Raw genomic sequence first — 11,879 nt, 5'->3', positions numbered from 1 at the left:
ATATGTTCTCTGATTGGATCACGAAGGCATTGGAAATGTGGTAGGGAGAGTCGACAGGTTTGAATTAAAAGTTATGCGGTATTCTAACTATTCAGGTCATAGATCTATTCGTATGTTAAATATACGAAAATCTTTATGCTTCTTAATTAATCTGCGAATAATTCCAAACATCTAAGTCGTAAATTCACTAATATCCTTGTATCTTTTCATTAACGAGTACAATATTGGAATTCGAATAGGCAGAATGAAGAATTAAATGTTTGACTAAATTGTACTTATTAGAGCAACGAAATGTGCATTATTGGAAAACATGTAATCCCACAAAACTCTATAACGAAATTAATTAGAAACTGAAAAGAGAAGAAAGTTGAAACATTGATTTTTCACGAAACATTCCATTTCCACCTTTCTACCGTGTGCAAGAGAGATATCACCGTGTTGAAAGGAGAGAAATAACAAATCGCTCTATTAAAGAGACAGTTTAACCAGCAGCCGTAAACGAGGAGATAATGAAAGTACATTATGATGCAAAATACACTGTTAAATTATGTAGATTAATCGATGGTCAGCCTTTATCAAGAATTTTCATCGACTGCCAGCTAGAGCCTCTTTAAAATCGTTTCGCGATGCGTGCAATCCTATGCTCGTTAGGTGAATGCGTTTCCATTAAAAAGGGAAACGAAAAATTCGGTTATCTTCTACTCTTAGAAATGATTATGAACGGGAATGAACGTTATCTTTAAAACGTAAGGAAGAAATGGGGAATATCGACAAACCAATGGCAGGAATGTTAAAACATGCGATAAAATGGTGATTCGATATGCGTTGGTAGTTATGGTAGCTTCTGGAGAACAGGTTTTTCATTTCTTAAGAGAGTAGGAACAGCGTTGGTAGTTAAAGGAGAGGCTATTTTTCATTGTAAATCGTACGCATCTTCGTCGCTTTTCGTTGTCTGCTGGCAGACAATATGACATACATTTCTTTTCTGTTTTGCTATATCAGTAGTTGCTATTTGTAAGCGTATGACGTAACGGCGTGGCTTGTTTGCATACTTCGACAGCCTGCAAGTGACGAACGAGGAGTTTCATGGTAATATATGCTAATTGCTTAACCCTTTCGTGGCAGAATTTTTTTTTCAGAAACTTTTGCTCTCCTACAAGGTCTCCTTTCTTGGGTCTCCTGCGAAAGGGTCAATTGATCATTTCGAAAATGAAGTCTTCGAAATAATTTCTGGTAAAAAAAATGGGACACGTGCGCCTTCTGACTGGTCACGAAAAGATTAGTCGATCATTTCGAAAATAATTTAGTAACAAAATTGCCATTCGGGTATTCTGATATTTTTATAGATAATATGTTTGATAATAGAAATTGAAATTTTGAAATTTCTGGATAAAAGTGTTGACGCTGTAAGCGATAACTGTGTAACGTAACCTATAGAGCGTCGATCTTCCGGACACGCATTAAGTATATCTGTAGAAGACACTGTACAAAGTAACCTCAATCGAGAGTCAATATCCTTCGACGTCGATTCTGAAACACTTGTCAGTGCATGGAGAATATTCTTCCTCTGTTATTCTCGAACATTCTCCACCGTTGTTATCCATCCCTTTCATCTTCGAATAATACGTTACGTATGTACATCCCAAATTCAGTTCTACAGCTCGGATAAAAATTCTTTTTTTCTTTTCAGTCCAAATAACATGGAAACTTTTTAAAAAATTTTCACCATTACGAATTCCCCAGAAACCCACTATCTTATTTTTCTTATCCACACATGAGGGTCATTTTTTCACCATTTTCGAAGCTTGTCATTCGTACGCGAAATCTTGATACGGGGAATGTATGAAAACGGGGAGGATAATAAATTTGAAGTCTCTTCGGGAAATATTCATCGATGCTACTCGCAACGATATTACATCTCGTGGAACGAGAGGCAATGATCTGGTGTTGACCTCGACTTGAGGCGTCATCGAGGATGCCGCGACGAAACGATGCGGAAGAAGGGAGGCCATAAAAGCGGGGCAATAAGAAAAATCCGCATACCGATCCGCGGCAACGAAGGGGAATTTTTCAATGCTCCAAATAGTCGTAAGCCAGCCCCGTCACGCTCCGCGAATCGTGAACGGAATGAAAGTGACTATTAAAAACTTCTAGGACCACGGACAACCAAGGAAAGTCCTTGCCTTCAGGGTGCGCTATTTTATCTTCCTTTTTCTTCGAAAAATATATCCTAGCCTACACCTACGAAGGATTTGCGATTCTGGAGAAGAACTTCTGTGTGATGCCTTTTTTGCGAATGGAAAAAGGAAACTTTTGCAGACAAAATTCTTGAGAGATACTTTTTTCGTTTTAGTTAGAATTTTTCTAATATTTAAAGGCACTAAGGACTCTTGATATACGCCTACTGTCGTCTAAAACTTTGGGACCACTGTGCTGTGTAATACTTGCGCAAGAATTTTCAGAAAAAAGTTAGAAATTGAAGAAACTTTTCAAGAATTTCTGATTACTCAAAAACAGCTTTTGGTCTCTGTAAATTTAGCGGTAAATCCGTAAAAATATTGATAGCGGAATTGGAAAATTTGAAAATTTTGGCCGGCGGTGTGTGTAGATAGAAAAATGATTCAGAGAAGTGTGTGTTTCGTTCTCTAAACAGGAAAATTGAATATGATAGTTTAGAGATCTCTCAAATAATGGAACTAATTCGTGTGATTTCATATAGAAAGTGCGTTTCGGCGTGTCTTTATCGGAACGAAAGCATGTAAAAGTTTTCAGTTTCTTTGCTGCCATTATGTATACGGTTAGAAAATCTTCTTTTTACTCTGATTAAATTATATGAAAATCTCGTTGAAAATTATTTACCAATAAACAGAAAGAAAGTTTCTATTTAATGTACGCATTTAGCTAAGAAGAACTTACACATCGGTGATTTTGGACCAATTTTTCTTTTCCTCCTCCAGAGAAATTCGTTGAAAAAGTCATATTGGTTTCGGGCAGATTTGCAAATGAGGTCGAGGTTGAAACCGCTCGAAAATGTCCGCACGGAATCCACCTTTAGACGCCCCACGATTTTTCCATCGTTTCGTAGACAAGAAGAGCAAAATATCCGCCTGTTTCTCGATGAAAATTGCGCCCGACCGTGTCGCATAATTAGTAGCCCGCACAATATTAAAGTGTTACGACGGTCTTAATCTTTAGCAGCACGTTCGTTCTACTCCCATTCGACGAGATATTGTTTAACACGCGCCTACCTCAGCCAACAGCGAGAAAAAAAAGAAACGTTTAACTTTACATTAAATGAATTGTGCTCTAAAGTCTCTTCGTTTAAATTCCAATGGTATTCGAGGAAGATACAGAAGATTGCAATTAGTCTTACATGTATCGTTCGAAAACGTTTGCGCGATGCTTAATTATTTTATTGAAGTGTGCTCGAAGCAATTCCACGCGAGAATACTCAATTCTATGGAGAACACGCACAAGAACGCAATTACTATATCAAGAAGCAGCTCGTGGAATTTTTACAAGCACCATTTCTAATGTTTAAACATTTCTCGTTATCTTTCCTCTTTTCAACTGGCTTTTTAATCCGGTTTCGTTCCTATTCGAACGAGCAACCGGCTCAAATTACACGTACCAATTACACGTCGATCTAAATATTACTTCTCTGTTCGATAATAGAGTTCTTTCATTTCTTTTACTCGATGGAATACAGAGTAACGGGGAACAAATGGGACACCGTGTATATTTTATCGAGCTGATTTATATTGTCGGTTTGCTTGGATTGATTTTGACACGAATGTTAGAAGAATGACACATCTCAAAAACTTAACAAGAGTGTCACCGTTCAAAATTGAGCTGCTTCAACCCTTTTGAAGACCTTCGAAACCCGCAGATTATTAGCTAAATTGTAAAAAGGAGAATTTTTTTTCACTGCTAAATGGTCGAGCAATTAATAACTTTCTACTATAAAACATTTACGTTTATTAGTAATGTTAATCTTTTGCTAAACCGACGATTTATGAAGTTTGTCTGAACGAGCTTGGAGATTCGATATTTTATACAGCCTTCAGAGAAGAAATAGTCTTCTCGTTCGTCGACTGCAAGAAGTCCGCCATTTTGGCAGCGTAGGATGAAATACACGTCCGATGCGTGCTCAGTGGCGATTTTCAGTGGCGAAGTAGGTGAATCCTTGGCCAAGGCGCGAACAGCTGCGAACTCGTCTCGAGAGTGGAACGAATGGTCGTTCCACGAGATTTTCTGAGCCGCCTGGAGGGGTAGGGCGACGAACGGTCGAATTAACATAAGTGAAAAGCCTCTTTTTTTCCACGTAATTCCGACTAATTGCAGTGAAATCTCTGTAAAGCCGCCTATTGGATTGAGTTTGATACGAATCTTAGAGAAGAATTACACGTTTTCTTCCGTTTAACAAGGAAAGATGCAAGGGGTGTTCAAGAAATAAGTTTTTTCAATTAATTCGAGTGGACGAAGACGTGCGTTTAGGAAATTGTTTTTGGATGAAAAGAAAATTAACCTTTCTGTTAATTACAAATTTTTAAAACTGTGTTTCTGATAATAATTGAAAATCAAAATTGCAATCTTCTTTTAATTCAGCTAAGTGAAGATCAATTTTTTGATCACTCGGAAAATGGAGTCTTCGAAGGAATTTGTAGCGAGAAAGAGTTGCTACGAAAATTACAATACTGCTATATGTAGAAGTGATTTCCGTATTTCTTTCAGATTTTATTACTAACGAAACTTGTGCTTCAGGTCCATGGAAATACAATAGAGTGATCATTTCGAAAAATCAAGGAAGAAAGTACTCTGGATACAATTACCGGTAAAATGGCGGCAGCGCATTCCCCTGGTGTTCCGCTTTCAGCTTCCACGGAAGCGAACATCGCCTCGATTCGCGCCTGCACCGCGCTGTTCACCCTTCTCTGCTCGTCCACCCCCATGTCCTCCAAATGGTTCGAGTTCATGGTGGATACTCCGCCGTACCAGCCTCCCATGGTGGACCCATAAATCGACCTAAATAACAAGTAAATGCCACTTCAGTATTTCAATTCTTTTTTCTTTCCAGAAAAATTCCTACAGAATTTCATGTTGTCTTGGACTTTGTCCAACTTGCAAGATGAACGAATCGAACGGTAGAGATATTGTAGATAAGTTTTCCTCTGTGATTTCTGGGTAATAATTATTTGTACAATGACTCGAACTGTATTGAACGGTAGAAACATAGAGGATTTTTTTTAATGGATGTGTTAAGCATAAAACACAATTGACTTTTTCTATGTGAATCTGGTGTGCTGATTATCTTTGTGAGGTTGTCAAACTTGTAAATTCAACTGAACTAAATTAGAAATTTTCTAAAATTGAATAATAGATGGTCTTTTAGATGTTACAATTATAAGAATGAATTGTGCTTTTGAAATGATTCAGTGATAGAAAGTTTTATGTGACAATTCCTTGGTATCAAGTGTAGTAATTGTGTCCACGGAATTGAGTGAAATTGAGTACCTTGAGTCCTCGAAAAGGGCGTCGATGCGGGCCTTGCTCCTGAGAGAACATTCCGAAGCAGGACCAGCTAACCGGAAGCCATCTTCGTAACAAGACATCCCCACACAGGACATTTTCCAAGCTACAAAACGATCCTAAGACCTAAATGTATCTCTTGCAAGCTCCCCGCAGCTTCTCTCTTCGCCGCACTTTCACTGATCGACGTCATTCGTTCTGAAATCATCACCAACACTTCGATCAATAAATCTTAACCACATTTAGTCACGTTTAAAATCAGCACAGACGACATCTTTTAGGAAATGGAACTTTCGTTATATTTCTCCACAATGTTCCTCACACTCTTACACCACGAACCTTCTTCCAACTATTTCACAATTACACAAAATCACACCGACGTGGTTAAACGAAGTTAAATGAAATAATCGTCGATAGGAGATAACAGCTTTTCGAGGAAAAATACCTAGCACGGTGAGACGTGTCCGATGGTCACGACGTGAGAAAAAAAAATGCCGATGAACGCATGAGCGCGCGATAAAAAGTTTACGAAGATACGGGCCGTTGAAAAAATCCGATGGATCCAGGGAGGCCGAGTTTAAGAGGGGAATCTCGACAGGATCTCACCTCGTTTCCACGGACCCTTGCCGCTGCGCCGCAGCCTGCGTTAAATTTATGCGAGTACACGCCACGTCCGACGAACTGGCAATTAAAACTGTAATTGCAGAGGAGATTGGACCCTATTTACCTCGTGGTAAAAGGGTCCCGGTAAAAGTGACGGTTCTTTCCCGTCTCGCCTGTTCTTCTTTACCCTTCGAGCGATTATTTTGGTCAAGGTTGTAAAAAACGGGAGAAAAATTGGGTTTACGGTTTGAAAAGGAAATATCGCGAAGTTGAATTTGACGGGAATGTTTTATTTTTCAATTAACGGAATGAATCGTTCTTGGAAATAGGGATTGTGCAAGTTCTGCACGTACTTGGATAAATTCTTACAGTGCCATCAAACTTTTGGCCCACACGGTATACAACACTCGAACGTGTCTCACTTCGTAGCGAACATCTATCTCTACCATATGTTTCCATTAAAAAAAATTACAGAGCACAGAAGTTAATTACTTAATGAAGATTGGAATTCTTTCGAATTAAATATCTCCATTAATTTATTAATTATACCAGCTTGGACCAGATAATTCTCTGTACACTTGCTACCCATGTACGCATACTTTTCAGAATGTTTTCAGTACGAATAGTAAGTTACTGGTACTAGCAACGATACTGCTATTCCTACAAACATGCCACAGTTCTCAATAGTCGATAAACGTTTAGTATACATTATCGTAGTAATCATAACGATGGTTTCACATGAATCAGTGTACCAGTACAATTCATGCTCCTCCATAAAACGTAACTGGAACGTCTTTACCATTGTTGCATCAGCGAATTCCAGCGGAATTTTCACACTCATGGCACCGTCACAGTTTTACAAGTCTGCCCTGCTGCCAGTCACACGAGAACGGCGAGATAGGAAGGTGGGGGGAGAATCGCGTTTGGAGCATTGTTTACCGTGGTAGAAATCGCAGATACGCGGCACTTGATACCCGCTCGTGCAGAATTATCGCGTGCATGCCATCGATGTGAGCGCAGCTCGATTTTCACCGGCGATGCGTGAGACACGGTTCGCGTTTCTTTTTAATGGAAAACATCGATTAAAATGTTGTTTTCGCGACGGGTAGTAGCAGATACCTATCTTACCGATACTGTGCTTTTCAATTGCCCCTGTATACATACATCCGACTTTTTATCGACGAGAAATTTTTACTTCATTAAACATGAAACAGGAGATATTTTTCATGGAAATTGTAACTTTTTAACCTCTCCCGTGTATAATACAAATACTTACGGTTTTATTATTGTTTTATGCAAGTGAAAAAATCGTTTAAGATCGAAGTGTCTTTGTGGATCATTTTATTTTCGTAGAAATGGAAGTAGTTGTTTCTTTGTAGCTGTTTGAACGGTTGGAAAACGAAACTGATGATTGCGATGGCCTGCGCAGGAAAGCGAAAGTAATCTTGTAACTATTGACATTATTAAATCCTAAAAAAAAAAAAAACACTTCAATTGTACGTGCAGCATAAAAATTTCAGAGAACGTATTCGACTAATTTAATTAAACTTCGTGACTGAATTGGTCCCTTAAAAATCGAACAAGTACCGAAACGAAATATCATTTAGCTTAACGATCGTCGTCACCCATCGTGCATTCTGTACATTAAATAAACCATTTAAAGTTAACAGTATCCGAAACTAACGCTACTCCGCTGCATAAATTCATAACGATCAATCAAAAGAAGGAGTCGACGTATTTCTCTTGCTCGATACATATGTACTAATAAGACTCCATCGTACATTGAACTACATTCGTGTCCGTCAGAGAGACATTAAAAGCGGCACGAGATCACGTCCGCCACTAATTAGAATTTCTAATTTCGAGCATGAAATTCCGCTGGAAAACGAAGAAGCGTGAATCTTTTTACAGTTAGACGGGTCTGAGGGACTTTTCTAAACGCTTCGATCCTTTCTGAACGGGGTATATAACTGTCGCTGGCGTCGAGCATGTAAACGGACCCATCTGTGCTCTCACGTGTTCACCGTTGCACGGTGAAGTCGTGACGAAACTGATTATCGAAAAGTGGACGATTACCGACGATCCAAACGGCTAATTGCAGCGAACGGGAACAAATCGATTCGACGGAGAACGCGGCTCCATCTTTGCGCCGCTATATTTGTATAGAATGTAGAGAGGCTACGTGAATTTTGATCGATTGCCGATGCTTTTAGGAAGCGTGTTTTTCCAACTGGACTTCAGTCTCTTTTAGGAGTTGTGAAATTTTCGGGATTTTTTGAATATTTGAGATTTCTAGAATATTTCGAATTCTGAGGATCTTTAGATGAGTAGAATTTTGAAGATTTTGAAAATTTTTGGAAATTTCAGCGTTCTTTTTGAAATATTTGGGCCGAGTAGAACTTTTGGACTCTTTGGGAATTCCAGGGTTCTTGGAATCCTCGGATTTTTTGAGATGTTGAAATATCTGGGGTACTTTTTTAGGTACCTGGTATTTTTGAAATATTTAGAATCTCCTAGATCTGTTGGATTTTTAAGATTTTGCGACCTCATATGTAAATTTAATTAATTGCATTAATTTTAGATTAAACTTCATCTGATCCAATTTACTATAGCTCGAGTTACATCGAATTTAATGATCCTACATTTGGAAAACATAAATCCAACATTAATCTGAATTTCTTCTTCAATTTATTGAAAATGCAATTGTAAGCAGGAATTAAATTGGAGCACGATTTAATTGAAAGAAAGATGGGGAATACGTAAAACCGATTAGTCGCAGTCGAAGAGCTTCCAACACAATCACTGAGAACAGTAACCAAGAGCTCCATTTAATTTCGCGAATAATTTGGTAAACGCCTGCAATTCGTTATGCTCAATTATCGTTCCCCGTCTCGCGAGTTCATCCAGAAATTACGCGACCAGTCTTTATTGCCCACTTAATGAAGCATTTACCACGATTTCATTTTTTAAACGTAACTCAAACAAAAGACTGGTCCGTAAAACTGAACGAAACCTGTTTTCCTTGTTCACGAGACGTTAACTTTACGGCTTGGTCTTATCAATCAAGAAAAATCAGCATGAAAACGTGCGCGAAAAAATCCTTTCTCCCGCATCCGTCATACTAACCACGCATAAAGTTTACAAATGTACGAGTAACCATAAATAAATTCCAACAACCTGAACAAACATCTCCAAACCAGTACAAAAGAACTCTTTCTCACACATCCATCATTCTAATCTCCCTTAAAATCATCAAGTTTACAAATAATCGTAAATAAACCATAAGAAGCTTCAACGTTCTCAAACATCTTCAAACCAGCACAGAAAACATCAGTCTACTCTCTTAAAAAATGAATACATTCATAAATAATCATATAAAGTAATCAAGAACCCTGATGATCATCCTCAAACCTGGACAAACTTCATCAAACCTTCAGAATTCGACCCCCCTCCCCCAATTTATGATCGAATACAAGATCTACGACATCTGTTGGTTGTTTAGGTGACTGACAGCACCTCGAAGCGTGAAGAACTCCTCGTTGCCGCGGCTGTCGCGTCGATGGAAACAGTATTAAGGTCGTCAAACAGATTACAACATCACGTGTCGAGTGGAATCGCGTGGAGTAGCGACGCGTTCGCGCGAGGATCGTTCAACTTGCAATTACCAGGTTCACGGCTCGTTTGCCAACCGCGTTCGGCCTAATGGAAATCGAATAGGCGGACGGAAGCGACTTGACGGACGAAACTTGCTTGCGTGCGAGTTGGCTGAGGGAAAATCGTGTCGACTCTGAATGTTCCTCGGTGAAAATGCGGATTGAGGTATGCTAGCGAATAAATTGAGGAAAAATGAAGTAAAAGAGAGGGGACTTTTAAATTCTTACAAATAATTAATAAACAGAGTAATTTTTAGAGAAACTAAAACAGGTTAAAACCAGTTTTCACGAGTTTCTTGGGATTTAAAGACTCGCTCGCAAACATTGTCAAACATCGCCAATTTCTCGTCAAATGTACACTCGTTCAACTTCAAGGAGTCACAGTTTTCCTCAAAAATGAAAACTTCAAGCACTTACTTTCCAGCTGCTATGAATCTCAATTGTCCGAAAAAATCCCCGAGGATCCTCCAAGACTCTGAACACCTAGGAAGCACTGACACATCACCAATGCCATGAATCCCATAACAAAAATTCACTCCACACCGATCCACGGTTCTCCAGTATCCTCGATCTCACAGTTCCTCCATCTTCGATCACAAAAATGGTACTTTCCATAAAAGTGAAGAATATAAAATTTTGAACACCTTTTATTTTTTCAACGTCAATCTCGCTTCCACCACTGGTCTTTGTTAATTAATGAATTCACGTCGAAAAATTGACGTCGTTGGTGGGTCCACGAGAGGATACACGAAGAGAACGCAGATGTTGAAGATCGACCTTGGCCGCGAGTCGATCCGGATGACCGTCGACGTGAAACTGCCGGGGATGTTCCACAGGAGAGACTCGAGTTCTCTAGCCAGTGAGTCGGCTCCTCCACGCTGGAACGAGAAGGAGGAGGAGGAGGAGGAGGAGGAGGAGAAGGAGGAGGAGCAGGAGGATGAAGATCGACGGAGAGAGCCTCTCTGCGTGGCACTCTTTTGGGAAGGGTGAACGTCTGGCCGCAACTTTTTACCGGAAATCTTCGCGTCTCGTCTCGCCCGGTGACACGTACGCATCATCGTGATTAATTGTACCCCGATATCGACCGATATTTTCTATCTATACGTCGCTGCTCTCTTGGGAAAGGAATCATTCGAGTTTTAGAAGAAGAAACCTTGAAATTTGTGCAATTCTTTTGAAATTTTTCGGAGCGTGGAATTGGAAATTGGAGCACCCGGTGCATTTCCTTTTGGTGAAATGGTGACGCTGTGAATTTTTTCAAATTGTTCTCTGTAATTCATTTTTCTTTTTTTAGAGAGAAGTTTTGAGGTTTGGATTTGGGAATCGAGGCACCGATGACTTCTTAGTCATTTTTATTCGATTTAATGGAGGCTGTGAATTTTTCAAAATTATACTTCTTTATTTTCCCTCGATTATTTGAATAAATTTTATATGCAGTATATCTTCTAGAAAGTGTTTAGAGACAATCTTAGAAGGAATCTGAAAATTTGAAAGATGGCAATTAAACTTTTCCTTGAGCACGATGAGTACTTTCTTGCGACAAAAGCCACTGTTACAAACATAACGGAGGTACAGTAATAATAGTTTATTGAAATTTCAGTATTTCAGCAAGTCGAAGAAATTCAGTGAGGAAAAGTGGGTCAAAAACTAGTTACGTGCATTACGCTAATTACTGGGGATTTAATGTGTAACCATTATCTCGAAGAAACGTTGAAATTATCAAGAAATTGGAAAACGCACCCGCCTCTCATTACCATTACAATGCCACCTCGAAATATCTATCTACATAGAAAGAAGCTACCACAGAGAACCGATCTTCCATTGTTCAACGCAACAGGAATTCAAGGGTTTTCACGTCCCGAAACTAACAATTTTTCCCGAGGAAATTACGAGTATATTTAATTTAACTTATTAAATAAAAAAGTTCATCCCCCTTAAAAATGTGAAAAAAAAAGATTAAAGTAGTTTAAAAGAAACCACCATCAATGAAGATTTTTAAATGTCGAGATTACTTTGGGAACAAAATTACTCCCCGGGTTATTTTATAAAAGCAAAATCATTGGAAATTAAGAAAAGAAGAAATGCTGCAGAACA

The 11,879-nt window shown here is 38.9% G+C and overlaps 1 protein-coding gene across 1 annotated transcript in view; it reads right to left on the bottom strand.

Annotated features, from left to right (window-relative positions):
* Nucleotides 1-5,627, bottom strand: part of LOC108572456 — a 10,710-nt gene extending 5,083 nt beyond the window's left edge. The window contains exons 1-2 of the mRNA XM_017934696.1: nucleotides 5,515-5,627; nucleotides 4,833-5,025 (exon numbers count right to left, since the gene is read on the bottom strand). Of these exons, the coding sequence (XP_017790185.1) occupies nucleotides 4,833-5,025; nucleotides 5,515-5,627 (306 nt within the window). The remainder of the gene's footprint in view (nucleotides 1-4,832; nucleotides 5,026-5,514) is intronic.
* Between the last annotated feature and the right edge of the window lie 6,252 nt (nucleotides 5,628-11,879).

This window comes from Habropoda laboriosa, unplaced genomic scaffold (genome assembly GCF_001263275.1).
Source record: "Habropoda laboriosa isolate 0110345459 unplaced genomic scaffold, ASM126327v1 scaffold65, whole genome shotgun sequence".
Lineage (NCBI taxonomy): Eukaryota > Metazoa > Arthropoda > Insecta > Hymenoptera > Apidae > Habropoda > Habropoda laboriosa.
Note: the sequence above shows the minus strand (reverse complement) of the source record. Positions and strands in the feature narration are given on the sequence as shown.